The following is a 21,332-nucleotide window of genomic DNA, read 5'->3' as shown; positions in this document are numbered from 1 at the left end:
CAAGCTTCTCTCCCTGTCTGTGTGTCTGTGTCTCCATGGAGAAAAGCTGGGGTATGCTGGGGAAAAGACGAATTCCTAATGCAAGAAATTGTATAGGGCTAATATAGAAACATTATTATTATCATTATCAGTTGGAAGGTGCCTGATAAACCTGCTGGAAGCAGTACGTGAGGAGCAGGCTTGCCTTCCTCTCTGTGAGCTCTTGTCCACCTTGTTTCAGAAGGTCTTTGGGACGGAGTTCACAGCTCTCTCCTTTTCCAGTTCCACAGAAAGCTTGGAATTATGGCAAGCTGAGAGTGTGCCGGGAGTCTGGTAAATATTCCACCAAAGCACCACACCAAACGATGTCTTATCTGTTCTTCCTGAACCTATGTTGCCCATTTCGTAGAAAAATGAAGGAATTTCTGTTCTTTGTGGTTGCTTGTTTTCTGTCCCAGGTCTTTCATGCGAGTCTTCAGAGCTTCCTTTAATGACATAATCACATGTTTTAAGGTACTGGTGTGTCAGGAATGGATTCACCAGGAAAAAATCGGATTCATTTGTGCATTCAAGATCGCAATCTTCAAGGGGTGGCCTCAGACCTGCCATGTTGAAACACGTTTCTCTTCTCGATGAAAACTGGAGTGAACTCCAGACTCGCAATCACGGTGGGTCATCGCTGCTCATTGTGTCCGACAAGGACACATGTGACTATATACAGCTCATACTGTATGGTCTGGCACAGACACAGAACTTCCATCTATGTATTTGAGAAGTTAAAGCTCCAGGGCTTCCCAGTTAAATCGGATGTCTTGGCATGTCCCCAGGCAGCATACAGGGGTTGAACTGTCACAGCTCTCAAGGTGCCAGATAAGCAGTTGACTCCTCTGAGGTTTCCCTGTTCCCTGCCCGTGTCTCACCACGCTGGGAATAGACTTACAAGTCCTCATCCTCTTTTCGCTGAGTATAAGAAAATGAACAGTTGCATTCACGCTCCGATATCCATGACTGTCCGAATGACCGTAGACAGGAGCCTGGTAAATAAAAGCTTGCTAATGTGTAATTTTTACAAAGCATTTTATTTCTTTTACCAGCGTGCCAGGGAAACTGTCAGACATACTGTGTACTTGAGACAAGGTCACTGGTGCTGAAACTGTCTGGAGTGTGGCCAGACTTAAGATACATTTCTGCAGAAGGAACAAAAAGGAAAAGCTTATAGGTATTTTTAAACCTCCTTGTTGTGAGCAAGATTTTAATCCGTAGTATCTAAAAAAACATGTTTACATTTCAGTTCCGATTGTGCTTTGAAAGATAATGCAAGGCAATACCCTGTTTTTGGCATACAAGGTTAAAAACACCATTTTAACACCAAACATGCTGTAACTTTTTCACACAAGACGTACTTTTGTAGAAATACTTTTTATGGCTTTCTGACTTATTCTAAATAATACAGCAATTAGCTAGACCCATAAGATAGAGTAATTGATGTCCTAGTGTAGGTAAAGGTTTTTATGAGGAGAATAATAAAGGACATTAGGCCTTCTGCTTCCCCATAACTGTTGAAAGCTCTCCCCTTAGCTTTTATAATTGAAAATGTCTTTTTAACTGTCCTTTCCTGAAGTGCAATTTTATTGGCTTGTTTCTGTGTTTAACCTGCTCCATGTGTAGAGCTTTATGCAAGCAAGGAACAAATTTATGCTATTTGAGCATTTTTGATGTGAATTCTTTGAGAATTTACATCTTAATAATATTTAGTATCCCATTTTCTAGACTTCACAATAGTAATTTCATAATGCTCTTAACTGAATGTTAAAAAATCTTATCACAATTGCCTGAATATGTACTTGACATATACCATTTATTAGACTGGAACATTTCTTAATGTGATTTCAGCTTTCATTTCTAAATGATGTTTTAAAAGTACGTTTAGTATCATATTCAATAAAAGCTTTATTGTCCCTCTTGGGGAAATTTATTTTCTAGCACATAACACAATGACAGACAAAACTTTAGCAACCAAGAAGTCAGTGCAAAATCAACATTCATATGAATGAATATCTTAATTGTACTATAGCATTAGACTCTTCTAGAAAAGTACAACCTGAAATCTTTAATGCGTGTATAATTTTAGTTACTCTGCCATGTTCAAAATGAGCAGTTTTTGCCTGTAGATTTAAGAAATTTCTGTTCTGTTAGTATGATGTTGCGTAACTCAGTTTTATTTTTAGACTTTTCTGCAATGCAAAAAATGTAAGGGTGCAAGATCCGTGTTCACACTACTTTCTGTTGTTAAGTGCTGTTAAACTGTCACATAGTCTGTCTTTCACAACCTAACTTCTTAAAAGATGGTTGTTTTCCTGTCTGTTTTACTGCTTAGTTTACCGGAACTATTGCTTTCTTAGTTTGAAGGTTGAATAATCGCCATTTTCTACTGGAATATTGGTTGATTTATAAGGGCTACGTACTGTATATCCAAGTGCATAAAATGATGAATCCTCTTTGTTAGTCCTGATAGTCTTTTCACCAAGTATTATATCACATTTTCATTTTCATGTTCACTTTTCCTGGACTTTTGTCATATTCTGTATAACCTTTGATTTCTAAAGGTCTGAGTCTTTTTCATGAATGTCTGAGTTGCATAGGGAAAACTTTTTTTTGTGAGTTTGGGAGCACAAATTAATAGTTTGCATTTATTATGGTTACTTGTTTGTGGTGACAATATGAATTGGTGATTTTTGAGTATTTTTAAGTGCTAGGCATGTGCAGCAGGAGTTTAGTCTTTTCATTCTACATAGCTACTTCCTTAAAATGCAGAGAGACCCAGGTATTGGGGGAGGAAAAAATGGAAAGTAAAATTGGACACTGTTTAAAAAAAACTGGAAGTAAGCAAATTCCAATCAATGTTGGGAGTAATGGATGGGAAGACCCAGAGTTATTTTCTTCTTGTTTCTCAAACCTTGGAAAGCAGTTCATCTAAAACTAGCATATGTCACTGTTGTAAGATGTCAGAAAAATCTATTCCAATTTCAATACAATTTTTTAATATTTCAAATGACTTTCTCTTGAATGAGTCAATAGGCTGTGTTTATGATATAGCAGCTAACAAAGGCATGGTGGCACTTGTAACCTTACTGGCAATTTTAGAGGTGCTGAGAGATGCATTCTGTGATCAAGTGTGAGATATCTATCATGTGTGCGAGATTCCCCTTTTCAATTAAACCTGCACGTGTGTTCCCTTTGAGCATCCAAAGCAGAAAAAACATTTTGAATCCGATACTGTAGTTTCTGTACACAAAGAGTCTCCTTGTTAATTTATAAGAAGCAAAGGTTTCCAAATGACAAGAAAATTTGAGTAAGAAAGATATTTAATCCTGTCCATTAAATTAGTGAGAAACATGCCTTGATGAATCCTGATGAATGTTGTAAAGTGTCTTTTCACCATCGGTTCAGTTCACTCTTTTGTTGGCTAATAAGATTATTGGAAGAAGAGGCACGGTAACGTCTTGTCATTTTGCTTTCAGCTATGGGATTGTTCTTCTGGGAATTAGTTATGTGAAACGCTTTCTTGACATTATTAATCTGTGATCCTAAAAGTGAAATTGGTGGATTAGCTGTTCTGCAACGTTTATACAATTATAAACAGACCACTGCAGAATATCATCCTTTCCCCAAAACGTTTATACCTTTTTCACATCAAAAAGTATTCAAGATGATCCAGGATTATTTCAAAACGCTAACTTCAGCTACTGAACAAGTTTCCGGAACTTGAGCCAAATTGCGAAAAAAAAAAACCCCAACCCAAAAGGCACATTCTATTGCACACTTGTCAAGGAATGAAGGGATTGCAAGCTGTAAGGTTAAAAACGGCGAGTTCCCTTTTTGACCTTTAAAAATCTAACAGGACTGCTGCATCTTCTGTCTTCTGCCATGTTAGTTAAACAAGTATTTTTTTTTCCTTTTTCCACTCATTTTACGTACTGAGCAGAAACCAGTTTTTCCCCTTTGAATCTCCTTCCACAGCAACACTGCATTTTCAAAGTCCAGTGTAATGGATAACTGTTGAAGCATCTCACATGGTAATCAGTGGTTAGCTAATCAGCAAATGGCACGGCTTCTGTATAAAGAATCCTTAGCGCTGGCAGGCTGAAATTTGCAGCTTGAGATGAGAAGATGTTATTTATGTGCTTGAACAGTATGAATGTTGGAGGATCATTTAGTTCCATAGAAGTGAACAGTTAGAGGTAGTGGACAAAAAATGGAAACAATACTTAGTCCCTTACTATGGTTTAGGTTATCAATTGTACACAGTATTCTAACACTGTATAATGTTACAGTTTCACATCAATTTATTGAAATGATATATTTGTAACTGTATATCCTCACATGGTTTGCCATTTGTATTGCTTCCCCACATTGTCTAGTCTTGGTAATATGAAGACTTTAATCTTTTTTTCATAAACAGCTTCTTCAGATTCTGCTTTTCCCATTTTGCATCTGTAGTCTGTTTTTGCTGTTGGAAGTCTTCTTTGGAGTTTAACTAATGCCTTCTGAATTAAATCTCTTGTTTCCTTCAGTAAATTTATTAGAATACCAGTTTGCCATGGGAATTCTATATTTAAGTGCTTACAGCAACTATAACACTTCTCCCTCTTCTGTGTCAATGCTTTAATATACACTAGAATGTTTTTTTCCTCAGCCTGAGACACATTGTTAATTGTTTCCTAAATCACCTGAATGAAATATTCATTTAGTATAGCGGCCAGTTCTCATTCAGTCTAGATTTTTCCAGTTATTGAACTAGACACATTTTACTTTGCTATTATTCTTATTACTATTATTGAATTACTGAAAAACCAAACCTTTATCTATTTTAGCCATTATTGTGATATTCCAGCTCTCTCTTGACCTTTCCAATATTCTTTATATTCTCAATGCATTTTAGTGACTTTTGACATTTCCTTCTTCCTCTTACCATTGTACTAATATTTTTTACCTAGACTAATTTTATGTAGATTTTAAAATGGGAAATTCAATAGAAGAGTACAAATAATGAATAGTTTCTGAGACATCACTATTTTAAATTTAACACTTTAATCTTTCAAATTTCTGGTCCTATATGCAGTGTAACTAGTCACATAAAATAATGTACAACATGTACAATGTAATGAATAATAATACATAACTAAGTATTATTAGATGCAAAAATAAATAAAGGGATATTGAAACATATATAAATGTTAATCACATGATGAATGTTCTACAGCTGAAATCTTTTTCTTTTTACCTTTTGGTGTGTAATAACCCTCTGCTTCTATATTAACACACAAATTGTATACACATTTATACTGTTTGTATATAATGGATAAAAGAGATTTAACATAATCTAATATGTAATACCTACTTGTAACAGTATTATGTGTCTCTTGCCAGTTGTTTGTTGAATTAATGATCGAAACCAAAGAAAAATGTATCCTTTATTCAGTACAAGAGACAGGGAGACATATCTTAATTCTTATTTTGCCACCTCAATCCAGCTCAAGCAAATTATTTTCTGCATCCAAAAATGTTTATGGCATTGAAATGACCTTTAACACAACACACTTCAGTGGGATTCGATTAAGAAAATCTTTATTTCACAGAGTTGTTATCAGGTGGAACATCTAAGAATATGTTGTGTTATTTGCTAACTTTTTTATCGCTTGACTACAGTGTTCAATTAATAAGCCTTCACCCTTGCGGGTTGTGGAAGAGAAATATGACTGTCAGCCATTCAGTTTTCCTTCCTGTTACAGAAAAGATATTTGTTGTTCATGAGGAAGCATCTCCATATTTTCTCCTTAGGTTGATTTTGAAGTTATTTACTTTACAGATGTTTAGACTATTTAATTCTGACCATAAAAGAATTGTAAGTAATTACAACTGAGAGCACAGTGATTATTGTGATAAAAGAAAGATGCCTTCTCATGGTGAAAAGAAGAAGGACAAGTAAAACAGTAAAAGCCTGTTGTAAGATTAATTGCTTTTAATATATTGGTGTTGGGTTTGTGTATTCCATACAACCTTGACTGCAATATCCGCATATTACTTGGGCAGTAAGTATTCATGGTATGTTTAAAGCATGCTGCCTTAATTTTAGACTTTAGAGTTAGTTGTAGTCTGACCACTTTAAAGTTGTTATACAGGAATGGCTACTGCTTTAAAAGACATCCAGCTCTTGTGTGGAGAAATTGAGATGAGGTTCCTGGTAGTGATTAATAATCTCCATTCCATCATCTTCATTTTGCCACTTCAAAACCACAGAATAAAATGTATGTAATACAGTGCCTTCTTCATATTCTGTGCACTTGTTATATGTTTGTTCATTTTCTTTATCTTTCTGTTAGAATTGTGCAGAAATACCTTAAAATTCCTTTAACTGATTGTATTCTGTTTCATTCGGTGTTGTTTTGTTTTTGTTTATGACGCAGGATCAAATATTTCTGGCTGAGCAGTCATTGCGAGACCTCAGACTGCTCTGTACCAAAGTGTGGGCTGGTTGTGGATCATCTTCAGTGACTGTGTGCTGAGAGAGCTGACACGTGTCACATAATTAAGCACTGTGAAATACGGTCATCTTCAGATGCTCAAATAAAGTTTTGTTTTGGAATAGTATCTCAAGTAGTATATTTCAAAAAGCAGGAATAAAATAAAAAAAAGTTGAGGCTCCTTAACCTTAACAAAGGCAAATCTCTTCACAAAATATAATATATATATATATAACATGCAGAAACCACAGTCATCAAACAATAAGCTGTCCTGGAAAGAATATCAGCTGTTCACCTCAACCTGGGCCTGGATCAGACCCAGTTACTGTATAGGAATGACCTTCTGTAGCAGTGTTGTCATTAACATGGTTAAGACTTGACATCTGGATTTATTTCAGGAGCACTGTGTGTGTGGGGAAAATGGTTCACAGAAATCTTTTGGGAATATTTTTGAAATAATGAACTAATGAGGTATATTTTAGATTCCAGGCCCAAGTCATTATTATAGTGTGGTGCTATGGTCCAGAGACCTGTTAGTTGTCTTGAGTCGTGTCTTGTTTTCTCAATAGAAGGCTAACAAGAATGTTAACATAATTTGCATTGTTCACTCAATTATTGCACCTTCCTGTCTACTGTTGATTATTTGAATTAATTTTTAAAAGTTTAATGTTTTTGTGAATGTAAGGGTTTGACTATGTATTTTCATTTTAATACTTCCTTTAAGGTTTAGTAATATGACTTTATCTGCTCAGGAAACCGTAAAAAATGTGCTGAAACTAAAGATTTGAGAATGATTTTTTTCTTTACATTTAAAAAATTATTTTAAACCCTGTAGTGGTTGAGGTGGTACATTTTTTGTTTTCTTATTTAAAATAATTAAGGCAAAAAACATACAACCAGTGACTGTAGTGACTGTTTAGTTCTTATAGTTGATGACCCTTATTTAGGATTCTGAATGTCTTCTCTAATGTAATAAGAACATTTTTCAGAACAATGAAATAGAGCATTACTGTTGCACGTTGATCACACATTTACATTTAGGTTTGCTGTGCGATTTAATTTTCTTATAAGATTGATGTGTGATTTTGGAAATGTCTGCCTTGGAATAACATTTATTTGAATTAGCTGGAGAAGCATTTAAAATGTGTGGTTTTGCATTTTTACTGCATTACTTTGAGGATCAACCCACAAGCACAGAATTTTACCACATACATGTTAATAGCTCGGCAGCTCACTACAGTCTCCAACTAAATTATTAATGAGACAGCCTTTTTTTGTATAGTTATTCAGAATGTCACCACCTGCAGCTACAACAATCCAGTTACACCAACCCTTAATTTCTCCGAAAGAAAAGGGCTCCGACAATTCAGTTCAGCTCATCCTCTACTTCATGAGACCTGTTACATATGGTTCCCTTGGATCTGCCCTTTGACATAATTTCTTCTATGATAGTTCACAGGAATCTTCTGAAGCACTGCAGAATGTGCACTCAGAGACCTCAGTTTAGAAAAATCCTGTATTTAATAACTAGGCTTTCTGAGTGCACTGTCACAGGAACTGCGTTTTGCAGCTACAGATCTTAAGAACCCATTTCAAAATTTGAACCGAGCAGCAAAGGGATTTTTTTTTATTTCCGTCTCTGTCCAAAATACAGACTCCTTCTCCAGAGTGGCAATGTAGCTGCAGTATCGAGTCCTTAAACAGCAGGCCCTAGAGCAAGAGGCCTGGCTCCAAACAACTCATAGTTACCTAGCAACCAGGGTGATGACATTGTGGTGGGCTAAAATGTTAGGATGCTGTCAAATGCACTGTTTATGTTGGTATCTTTAAGATTTTTGTGAATTGGCATGTCAACTAGAGTGTTATTTTATAATTGGGAAAAAAGTCTTTTCACTAAACATGGTGATTAGCATTTTTATGAATTGGTTTCCTGGAAATTATTTCAGGTTCTGCTGGGTTCTCTCCTGTGTGTGATAATTAAGTAACTAGACTATCTGTGGAATGCTGTGTTGAATGGGACGTATGTCTAAAAAACTAAGAAAAGACAGTCATTTATAAAATATATAGTCATATATATGCTATATAGTACATCAGTACAGGAGTAAAGAATGTCATTTGAAGCTTTTTGGTTCTGTGTGATGTACTGTTAATGGTGGAATAGCACTACTACCTTAGAATTACCTCACCGCACACACAACTTTGATAAATGCATTCATGCTTCTCAAGAGATTTTAGGCTAGGATGTTAATAAATTATCCATATAATCTAATGTCATTTTTTACGCCTAAGTCATTTGGTGGCTGTGTTAACCAAAATGGATGCATTCCTTGTGAAATATCCATTTTATTTTTGTACCAGAATAGTCGATATCTTTTTCAGAACAAGTTAAAGATTCAATGTGTTGGACAATTTATTATTTCAGTGCCACCTCTGGTATTGTATATTTTCAATGTCACTTATTAAAAGCACATGAGAGCTGAGGCATATGTTTCAATAAAACAAGAAATTCTCCACAAAACTGTTGAAAGCAGGTACTATAGTGTTCTGTTTGAAGTACATAGAAATCCTTCATGGTAAAATGTTATTGCTTAACCCAGGTTTGTTTAGAATCCGACTTAAGTGTTCACCTTTAATTGTAAGCAAAAAGAAGAGAAACATAATGCACATAGGTTCTGTATGATATAATTGAATGTGCTACTGCATAGCTTCCAAATTTTTCTGTATTAGTCCAGTATCTGTGTATCTGCAAAGTACCTTGTGATCAAGGAATTCGATTTTTCTCTGTACAATATTTGAACTGCATTCTTTGTGAACTTTGTGAGTTAAACTTGGTGTAATTAGCTGAATGCAAAATTCACATGTGCAGATACTCACTGACAGAATAAACTATGGATGTTTTTCGAAAACACTTTGCTTTTTTCCCCACGAGCTCCTGGATATGCCTATAGCACATGTGTGCGGAACAAAAGTAGGATTAGACACCTACTTATTTAATATTTTTGGCTTACGATATTCATTTCTATTTAAGGTTAAAGAGCACAATTCTTCATGGCACCAAAACAAAGCATCTCCTATTCTCAATTCCTGGATGAAAGTACAATAGCTCTGGTCATTTGATAATTAATGCTAGTTATACACTTTTCTTTTTCAACAGATAAGTCTGGAACAGACCTTTGTTGTTGAACTGTAAGTGGTCCGTGTGGTGTTGTCAGCATCACTATGTACCTGTGCACATTTTTTTAAAGAAGTCTACATTTTTGATGAATCTATGGTTATGGCTGGCGATAGTGTCAGAAATAGGTTGAGTTACAGTGCGAATATTTATAAAATCAAATATAGATGGGTATACAGTGCATACTGCATTCCAAGGGCACTGATAAGTCCCACACCTTTCAGTGGCTGCTGCTTCTCATGTTATAAAGTAAAAGCTTGATGTGATTATTCACTGGCTCTGGTAGACGTGATGCAACGTGAGTACTGGATCTCAGTGTAATTAAAATAGCATGGCAATGAAGCAACTTTGCAGTGTAAATGATCTGCAGTCTAATGAGTGTAGCATCACTGCGGCTAGGTCATTAGTATCTGGGCCTTGGGCAGAGTCATGTGTAAACCCTGTGAGCACTGGGCTGTTATTCCAGTCAGGGAAACTTTGCCAGCTGTCCGGTTGCATTTTCAGTCAAGACCTGCGAACAGCCAAGAGCTCGGGAGGCTCGCTGATCGTCGCGTGACTGCTCCAGGCAGCGGCCCGTAGATGAGTGACAGGAAGTGAAGGCATCCTCAGCTGTCCCAGCTGCGCTGTGGTTCTGTTTACCAAAAAAAAGTCTCCCAGGGCCACTAAGTATCCTCAGTGACACAAGCTTTTTTAATATCCATGAATTGTTCCCGAATTGAGAGTAAACGCGGGTACAGCTTCAGAGGTGAACACCATTGTGGTATTTTCTGTTATTCACCTTTTTTGTTTAGGGGATTTATTAGCCTGGGATCGTGTAATTGCAGTAATTATATGACAAATGTCTCTTCCCTGTCCTCTCAATAGTGATGGTGCTGTTTTCACTCCTTAGGAGACTCTTGTGCACCATATAAAAATCGGGTAGTTTGCCTCTTACTTTTCTCTTTGGTTTCCTATGCCTTTAGATCAAGCACCAAAACGTTTCCTCAAGTATTTCTCAAGTGTCAAACACTTCCCATCATTCACCTTCCACAACACTGTCTCGATCCAGACAGCAAAATTTCCGGAGCTTCAATCATACATTCTATTGGGGTTTTCTCCCTAACCGCCTTCCTCGTTTTTGTTTTTCAGGATGTCTTAAGGATGACAGGATCGTGTTTTGGACCTGGATGTTTTCTAACTATTTCATGGAGAAATGGGCCCCCAGACAGGACGACATGCTGTTCTATGTGCGGAGAAAGCTGTCCTATGTCAGTGCTGACAATACGGATGGGAAGAAGGTAGATTGGATAGATTCTGCTCGCTGTATGATGTGTGCTTCCACTTTGCCAGCCATTAAGTCTAATTATAAATTGGAGAGTGGCTGGCTGCTGCAATAGAAAAAAACGGTATAAAATGTTGCTGTGGGATACCAATTTGGTTTTTTTGTAAGCTTTTATAATTGCTGATCTGTATGAAGAGAACAACAATAATCTGGCACCTTGTCTAAAAGCTGCAGTGCCCTGATACAGTGCAGTACAGTGCATCTCCTTTTATAACTGACCTCTGTGTTTCTGAAAATGAGCCAGAGGTGGCAAGCAGTTGTAATTTTTCTTTCAATGTAAAATGTATTTAAAATATAAGAGTGACAAAGAAGACCAATGAAAACTGACAGAAACTGCCTTTGCAGTGTACTCGGAGGTTTTGAGGGCCAGCAAAGCGTTGGGCATTAGCTCAACAAAGCATGGCTGATCAGTGGAAAGACTACATTGTTCGAGTTATTGGTCATTTAGTTCAAATTCTTTCCAATCCTTTGTCATGTATCTGAGAAAGGCTCGGAAATAGATACCAAAGAATAAAACAATCAAGAATAAAAATATGATATGAAAATAAGAAAACATTGGTTATACAAAATAAAAATGAGTTTAAATCTAAAATAAACCGCAGTGATTCTTTGTCTTATTTGCACAATTTAGTATTTCTAAGGGAATTAAGCAATATTCAGCAGTTTTCTAGACCTCATGGAGGAGTTATAAGCTTTTAAAAAGCTTTGTGAAGTAATGGGAATTTAATTTTAATCGGTAAACTAGGCATCTGTGAGGAGAGGTGGGTAGCAGCTCGCCTTGTTATCAATTAGCAGAATTTTAGTGTTTTTAACTGGTAAACAGAATCTGCAGAAGGTAGGGTTAAAGAGATGTTTTGTGAAAAAAAATGGAAATGTGTAACACTATTTGCACAATATCACCAACGAAAACATAAAAAATTCACTTCTACAACTATTGCTATTGCTCTTTGGCAACAGCTGCCTGTATAAAACTAGCATGTCGGCTTACAATTCACTTCTACATACAGTAGAAGTTGACATTTCTCAAATTCTCTTGAACTTCTTTTGAATTATTTGGCTTCTTTGATAACATAATAACAAGACCCTTTTACCATCAGAAATCTCATCAGATATGAAAAAACACAGTTTCCTTGAGACGAAAGGTGGCTCAATCACTGAGGTTGCTCCAGGATTTGGGTGTTTGGAGCAAGTGTGTACGAGTCTTGCAGTGTCAATCTTTTTCACACTGTTCTTGTGTAAAGACATGACTCAGTCAAAATAGGGACACTGTGATTGGATAACGATAGGGAGCCAAGGGTTGCCTGTGTATGGGAGACAAAACACTAACATCACCAAGAGCCCCTGCTTCATGTATGAAATATGCTGTCAAAAACAGGGGAAAAAAATGAAAAAAACTTTCAACAATTACCTCTTTGACAAGTTCTAACAATTTCAGTGCTTAGTAGTTTTACAAAGTAAACCATTTTTTAATTTTATGGCAAGCCATTAATTACCACAATGTGAATGATTGACATAGACTCTTCCTTCCTGGCAATTAAATAAGCCATGTTTTACAGAACACTTTTATTGTGCATTGGTTAAGTGTTAATCTGTGTCAGTTTCTGTGATTGAGAAGTTTGCTTCATGATCATTAGAAATCGTTCCTTTCTCAGATACTCTTTTTCCAAAGGTCAATTTCAGTGCTAAACAACAAAGAAGTTATCCCTTGTAGACTACCAAATAGGTAATCCTATGAAAGTTTCCACCCATAATTGTTGTGTGAAAAGGCCACTTCAAATCCAGGCTCAAATCCAGGGCCAAGAGATGTTATCATCAGCTGTGATTCACTGGCTAAATACTTTTAGAATTGTCTGGCAGTGTTTGTCTGCACAGCAGAAACTCCTGATGTTCACCAGGCACCTGTGGGCTTCTGTTTCTGTTTCTCTTCTGGCCTACAGGTTGAGTCACTACTGTTGACCACAACAGACAGTATACTTGGCTGTACCATGGGGTTTTATTTGTCCGTTCAAAAGCAGCATCACTCAGTTGCTTAAATCAGATGATGTCAGAATATAGACATTTACAAACGTGAAGAGGCATTCGGCCCATTCAGCAGTTTCTTGAAAGAAACCAGGATACAAGTCAACAATGTGGCTGGGTGCCTTTTTCATACTCCCACAAAATGTCTGGGTAAAGTAGTGCCTCCTGTTCTCAGTTTTAAATGCACTTCCTCATAGTTTCCATTTGTGTCCTCTGGTTGTGTTTCACTGTTCATTCCGAAAAAAATATAATTAAGGATTTGCGTAAATTTCCTAATGTTCCTCTGTGCCTCCTCACAGTGTAGACTAGGGGGTTCCCAGCAGGTTTCTTTAAACCTTAATTGGCTGAACATAATTTTAAACAGGTGAAAACCTGCTTATTTAAGAAGACGGAAATCCTGTTGGATTCTGAATCCTGAGAACCAGTGATAGAAGCCCCTGGTTAGATCTCTGCGAGTTCAGACTTGAACAATTCCAGCAGGTCCACTTCAGTGTTTGCACCTTTAATTGTTTTTGCATGGAATACAACTTTTACCTGTTCCTTTGCAACCTATGATACAGCTACATATTCGATCGTCTTCAATCAATTTGTATTTAATCTTGATAATTCTGGCTTGGTGGATCTGGTGATGTGATGGAAAATTAAATCATTTTAAAACTGCTGCTCATGTAGTAAAGAAACAAGCTTCAGAATCGGTGTCACTGATTGGCGTGGATTCTTTATAGAAAAGTCATATTTTATTATTGACTATAATTTCATGGAAAACCTTTGGTATTACCGAGGTATTTTCTTATAATGGTACAGGATGTTGTATATGGTTTATGCATGAGTGTGTTACAAACAGTGTATTGTAGTGTTCCCTTGTTCTCCTGTAATTTTGTTAATCATCTGCCTTTCAAACACAGCAACAGAAACAATGTTTTGATGTGTCCCTTTAGTCTTTGCCACAAGGCATACATTCCTGAATAATTGTGCCTTCTCTCCCAGACTTGCCAAACACAACTACAGTATGTAGAGACTGTTCTTTGCTAGATATTAGCATGCCTGATGTTCCTAAAAACCGGATGATTCTTTATTTAGCAAGAGAAGTAGGGCGGGTTTGAATGTGGGCTGGCCTAATTCATCAGTCCTTTGAGTCTTTCTCAGTTGGCAGTGGATATCAAAAAGTGAAAGACATTTGATGATGTCGACCCCTGGGGAAATTAACCTGAGTCTCGAAACAAGGGCCATGCTGTTTTGGCATATTGGCCGAGAAGGAGCCAATCTCCTTTGATTAGGTTTCAGACATTGCAGCAGTATGTAAAGTAAAGTCTTAGTTTAGAATGTGGATGATTGACAAACCATTAAAAACGACAAATTCACAAAATAATGGCTGAATTATTTTTCTTGGGAACAATGACTTCAAATATTTAGTAGGTATAATATAGTATGTTAACTAAAATTAATAGTGTAACGCATACGTCCGACATTAGAGGTTGTGAGAGCCGGCTTACCAGCGTGGTGACGTCGCCGCCTTTCCCTGTGAATAGCAGGGACCTCAGCTGTCGGGCTGAGGGGAGATTTCCCTTTAGCTCAAGTGGCTGGGTCCCTGTTGAGTGACGCCGGAGGCCCGGGTTCGAGTCCCCAGCGGAGGGGGGGCCGACCTGTGGCGGCAGCAGCGAGGGCGCATACCCACGTGAACCCGAGAGCGCTACAATAGCTTTCGTTAACATGGATATGATGCATCTAACTAAGAATCTTTACTTTTTTAAATGGAAAATCTAAATACCGTCATTAAAATAAGATGCTGGGAAAAAAACGTCAGCTTTTTATTGTCTGAAGGTGTTTAAATGAAGCTTAATTTTAGTTTTAAAAAACGTATATGCCGCTTAGTAGTGTTTAAACAGAAACCGTTCTATATAGTGTGAATGAAAGTTTTCTTATTTACCAAAGAAGCAAAACTTTTCACTCTTAAAAATAATTGACGCTACTCAACTAGTCTATTTTATTAAGTGATTTAATGTGGGCGAAAAAGAAAATGCAGTGGAAAGCAGGGATTTACCAAATGCTGCTGTCAAAACCTGAATTTTTATTGAGTAACCATAGAACTGCTAGCACCTTCTCAAATCCTCATTTTGGCTTGAAATAAAACGTCCCTGTTTGATAGAGTATTAGCCAGCTTTAGTCCTAGAGCACGGAACATCGACTTCAAGTCTGTTCCTAATGTAGCTACACTGAAGGGTTATCATTCTCTCTGATATTCATGTGAATATCATAAAATAGCAGAGCAGAGCATGACAAAAATACATTAAAAAAAGCAACTCATGTCTGTTCATAATTAAGAAAGTAAAAGTTGGTATCAATGGAAGGTTAACTCTTTCTGAAGATGAACAGGACAATTCTCACACTGTAGTGTTCTTGTACTCTGTTTTTGTTTTATCCCATATAAACTGCAGATGTGTTTCAGTGGAAAAAGCACTCAGTGTCTCTTTAATATATGTCACAAAAGTAATTAAACAGCACACCTGGAACATCAGGGAGTCAGCAACAGAGATCCCAGTCCCTTCTTTTCCTGTTGTGAAAATTATTAATGTAATACGATGTAAAGAACTGTAGCAAAGAAGAAAAGAAACAACATTATAAAACACACTGGATATAGTTTTGGTTTGCATTAATGAATACTGCTGCATTTTCAGAACAAAAGTGTACAGTATTAAACTTCTATTAAAACATGAGACATTAACATAGCCTTTTTAGGTCTCCCATTGTGAGTTGATTTCAGAGGGATGCCTTTTCACAGTTTACAGAAACCCTTCTTCACTGCAGCAATCAATGTGCGGTCAATAAAGGTAATTGTACTACTCTGCAGGCTGTAAGCAGCAAACTGGTAATCCACGATTGACATGGACCTGTACATTTCTTGACTTGTTTTACCCTGCTGTCAAGTGTTTTCTGTAGGTTTGAGCACAGTGAACCTGGTCTGTGTTTTTGCCACTCCCAAGGTTTTCTTTACTGTTGTTAACAGTGCAAAGAAACCAGTTTATTAACCATTTCAAGCACCTTAGATAAGCAGGGCCAAAGCAAAACACAGAAATGTTCAGTTTTATTGTACAGTGAGTAGTTGAGTTGAGAAGAAACAGATTTAAAGGCGTTTGGAGCTGCTATGAGAGGAGTGATGGTCAATACTTATTCAGCATTATGTTTAATCTTGGATATTATTGATCTCCTCCTCTGGGTTGTAATCTTTTAGTTAATAAAAAGATAAACAGCAGACAACAAGTGACCGAACCTCTCTGGTGGCCAAGGAGGTTTAACCGTTACATCTAGACTGCTTCTTCAGAGCCATGACAAAACCGCACTAGCCAGCATGGGGTACTGTACCATAGTGAGTTTACAAGAAGTCTACCTTTTTATATTTTATTGTCATTCTGTTGAGGCTTACAATATTCCTTTGAACCAAGGTAGTTATCGCCAGCCATCCATGTTTTAGTTATTGTATGGATAGCAAGGCTTTGAAAAACATTTGCACTTTTGCTGATCATGAAACACAAAATCAAAACCACCACGTAGCCTCTTTCAAAGTCACCTTTTACTCTTGTTGCCACCCTGTTTCTTTCCTCCTCCTCTCCGGTTACCGTGCAACCCTCCTTCAGATACCAAATTCTGTGCTCAACAAAAAATACGTTCTGATTTTAAATCAGAAAGTCAGGATACATGAGCTTAAAGACAAACGCGGACCTCCCTCTGCGTCTTCAGGCTTCGGGAGGGGAAAAAATATCATTTCCTGTCCATTTTGAACTTCTCTGAATAACAAACAGAATTATTCTTCCATGTAGGCATAGATAAATGAATAAAGGGAATATATAGAACTACATTCCTGTTTAGCAGCTCCAGTTTTACCTACTATACTTTAGGGATGTTTGCATGATGACAAAGCTTGCCTTGAAATGCCAGACAGAAACCAAGATCAGAGGACTGAAAAGGAAGTAAGTGCATACCTATGAGGATGGATGTAAGCACAGGAGTAGAAGCTGCTTCATAAAAATAGTTGTAGGAAGCTCTGGAGTGAGTGAGTGTAGTTTAGATATTACCAGTCTGAGCCTAGACTATAGCATTTGTGATTTAAGATTCTCCAAGTGGCAGAGCACCACTTACTGCTCTTTGCAGATAATGTGGCTGTAATTGCATTTGCACTTATTTGGACAACTGGTTGTTTTAGTCGAGCAATACAGATGACATATGTTACCTAAGGCTTAAGCAGCAGTGTCTTGCCTGGGCTTTGAACCCACAATCTTCCCGTTAAAGGTCCAGAACCGCTCCACACCACTGCCTTGACACCACTGGCATTTTCAGCTTGTCAAGCATTCATGCCTCCCCTCCGGGCACCTGCCTGGCCTATGTGAGCCTGCAGTCTCACCTCCGATGAGCGTTACCACTCCTGTGGGTCTCACGGCGTGTCAGACAGCTCCACAGCTTACAAATCTCAGACATGGCCAATAAAACCTACAGTACACAGTACAGTGTGGCTGTCACCGAATCAGTCAGGCAGCCTAGCCGATATATTCAATTAAGGAACTTGTGTTTTATTCCAGAAGCACCACTGCCCGTTTCTACTTCTTCTTATGTTTCTTTGATGCAGAAGGAACGAAGCAAAAGCTTGTCTGCATTTAGAGTTAGAATCAAGCATATCCTGAGTATCTTAAGATGTGCTACTGTATTACAGACAGTAGAGTTGCATATTTTGGCGTCTTTCACACGTCCATATTAACAGGACAAATCAGCATGCGCTGTATTATTATTCTTTTTTATATATTTCTTTAGACTGTTATTATATTGCATATCATAACACTTTTCATGTATTGGGTGTAGTGTTTTTTTTTTTCAGCCCCACAAGAGGTAGCAGGACACCCACATCATCCACTCTTTGAGTATGACCTTAGCAGCCAGCACACACACAGCATGCAAGGCGAAGAGCAGAGGGATGGCAGACAGGAAAGCGTTAAAAGCCTCAAGGGGAAGTGTCGGGAGGTCTAGTAGAAGCTTCAATAGCACGTTGTCCAGGACGCCCTGACTCGCATCCCAGGATGCTATTTTAACATCTGAAGGCAACCTCCTACGCCACTACCCCTCCCATAACCATACTGATTTTGGATTTTCATTTCAGAGGGAAGAGTTCCACCTACTGGTACACAAACACTGATTCTCCTAGCTGGTAGTTTTTCCTTTGAAGTCTGCCATCCAAATACTAATCAGGCCCAGCCTTAATTACCTTCTAAGATCTAAACGGGTCCAGAGATGAGGTAATAGTTGTCATGTCCTAGGTTTTAGGTACAATAGTTTATTCTTTTGGCTTGCTCTTTCGCGTGGAAAAATCTATACTCCCTTTCCTCTGCAGCAGTCTGCAAATGAGCCCATTTTAAGAGCTTCATTAAAAGTTATTCTTGACTTGGTTGATTCAGACAAGTGGGCCTTTATGCAAAGTCACATGTATTGCATAAGCTTTTAGTCCAGGTTTGTAGTTGAAGTTGAAGACTGTTTAAATTGTTCTTATAAAGCAGAAAGTCCTTTGATCTTACATTAGCTTTTTAGTCTGGTACTCCAAAATTAATTGAAGATAAGGCAGTAAATATGAATATTCATGAAAGAGCCAGCCTGTTCTAAGGACATGTAGTTTATAGCACCTGAAGTGGATGGCAGTGCTATGCTGTCCTGCTGGTGTGTGGCAAGTCTGAAATGTTTCCTGGGGTAAAAGAAGTTAATTGATGTTCTGTTAACTGGTGACAAACATTTCCCGCTTTAAACAGTGCTTGTAGGTGCGCTACAGTAAGGCTAGGTTTAATTTGCAGTATCTGGGGCACTTTGCTTAGGTAATTAATTCAGCAGAGAAATGGAAGGGCTTATCTAGGACCCCTTTAACTTTTAGTCACACCACCAGCATTTCTAGAATGTTTTTTCTGCCATTCTCTCAGGCCCTGACATTAAAAGGTAATGTATTTTCCAACCGTGTATTGATTCTCTCTCCAGCTGAAAGTCAAAGACATTTAGATCTCAGTGATGTCATTTCCCCAGTAGTATGTCTGAATTCTCTGTCCAGGTAACCGACACATGAATTCATACACACACTCTCTCGGCAAAATTTAAACAAATTTCTAGAAGCCTCTTTAGGATGGATTACTTTACAATATCTTTAAGTCAAATCCTACATTGATTACTTTTTTTCTGCATTTTCTATGTGCTTTGATGTTACTTGACTTAAAAATACCTTTGAGCTGACTGGGTATTGATTTAGTAAGTGTTGAATTAAAAAAAAACAATCATCATAACAAAAACCAAGCCTGCGTTATTGGGATATGGTTACTCGTTTTTAAGATGTTTTATGAAATCAATACAATTTTTAATGAAATGTCACACATGAAGTGCTATTAATGAGGTGGTCTTTCTAGTCTCCTCTTATATACTTATTTTTCCAGTTTGTACTACAGAAAGGAAAATGTCTAATGGTTTAATTCAAGCCAGCGTTTTCACTTCCCTGTGGTTATGAAACAAACAAATAAACCCTAAGTTTGTTTTTTCCTGTGGTTTGGCCATTTGTGGAAATCTTCCTTAAGTTGTGTGTCGAAACCTTTTCTTGCTCTAGGCTCTTCATCCCTAGTTTTATTGGCCGCATGGTGATTTGTGTCAGAATTTTCTAACCTGTTTTATCATGTCCCATTTTTTCCAGTTCCCGACAATGTTTTATTTCAAAGACATGCAGTTTAACGTTTTGACAGAACGTCTATTGTGAAGACTCCTCTTCCTGCCTGGAGAGGAGTTTGATAAATCAAAGAGGGTGTATTGACTTTTCTGTCCTCTTTCAATCACTGTCAGTTTTCATTCTGCTTATATTGCCTATGCAGCCACAAAAAGGTGCTTGGTGTGTAAACTCAGGCAATAGTGAGCCGTGAGGAAAATAGAAAAGTCTTTATTTTTAGAAAGTCACATTCTAAAACCTCTCTTCAGGGATAAGTTTGTCACTTGCCAAGACATTTTCTATAGATGTGTTGACTGTATAATGGGATTTTTACTTAGATCACATTACATTAACACACATACTCCCGTAGAAATATAAAAATACTTTTTTAGTGCTTATATATTAGTGTAAGTGTGATCCTTAAATCTCATAAAAACTGTCATATTTTTTTCAAAACAGGGTAGTACTACCCTGATTTTTTTTGCACTGTACCTGGGAAAAACAGGTTATTTTAAACTTACCTGCTGTATCTTTGTTTGTTTTTGTGCTCTGCATTTTTCTGTAGAGGTATAAAAAATGAAATATGAGTGTTGATGGATCATACACTCACGCTCTTCTGGATATTGCCTTCTCCTGTTGAGCAGGTCTGACATATTAAAGTTCTACTCACAGCACAATTCTTGAAGACATTTTGCATTATAAAAACATCTGCAAGGCAGGTTATTAAATCCACAAAATACAAGGTGACTTTTAATACAAAACAACATTTTGCTCTTTTGCTTTTGTATAACATGACATCTTTTAAAAATATGTCCCTTTAGAAAAGTCTATTACTTTCTCAAATTATAACTACTGTATAACTCATACAAAGGGGTATATAATGAAAGTTATGAAGGCCTGTTTTTTTAAGCAGGAGTATAGTGGTGCACGCTGAATTTCTGAGAAACGCAAAACTAAGACTAAGAGCATCAATCTCACAGCCCTTTCCTCTGGCATTTCCACAGCCCTCAGGTTCAATGTCAGACTGGGACTTTGAACTCCTCAGCTTGTGAAAAATAAAGGGCAACTGTTTCAAAACCAGTTGCCAGCATGCCTGAGTAAAATTCAGAGTCTAGTCTGACAGCTTTTTTAAAAGTTTTCTTTTTGTGTAAATTTAGCAAAATTCACTAATTCTGGATATGAGAAATATCTGCTTTTCTTCAGAAGTGATCAGGATTGAACTGCACATCATGCATGCAAAACATCAGTACTGAAAGCAAGAATGTATGAAAATCATGTAAAAAAACAGACAAAGCATTTCATTATGCTGGAATAACCAGTTTGAGGCTTATGTTAAAACAAAATAATCCCCTTCCTCTTCTTTTATGCCCTGACATTTACTAACAACTAAAATACAATAATAATGTATTTTAATAATAATAATACATAATAATGTACAGTAAGTGAAATGCACAACATTGTATAACTGTCTTGCATCTTTACAAAATGTAGTAAATAGATCTATAAAAAAATCTGGCCATTTTGAAACCAATACAGTGTAAAGGGAAAACAAATCAAACAAAAACCTAGCTTAATTTTCAGTTGCTATCTAGACGTCTAGTCCCTAAC

General features: G+C 37.1%; 1 protein-coding gene across 2 annotated transcripts in view; it reads left to right on the top strand.

The window, feature by feature from the left end:
- kiaa0930 overlaps window positions 1-21,332 on the top strand; it is a 43,574-nt gene that overhangs the window by 10,399 nt on the left and 11,843 nt on the right. For both annotated transcript variants that reach the window (XM_088644706.1, XM_088644705.1), the window contains exon 2: window positions 10,804-10,952. In XM_088644706.1, the coding sequence (XP_088500832.1) occupies window positions 10,804-10,952 (149 nt within the window). The remainder of the gene's footprint in view (window positions 1-10,803; window positions 10,953-21,332) is intronic.

This window comes from Lepisosteus platostomus, chromosome 9 (assembly GCF_059453375.1).
Source record: "Lepisosteus platostomus isolate fLepPlt1 chromosome 9, fLepPlt1.hap1, whole genome shotgun sequence".
Taxonomy (NCBI): domain Eukaryota; kingdom Metazoa; phylum Chordata; class Actinopteri; order Semionotiformes; family Lepisosteidae; genus Lepisosteus; species Lepisosteus platostomus.
This window is presented reverse-complemented; position numbering and strand designations above follow the sequence as displayed.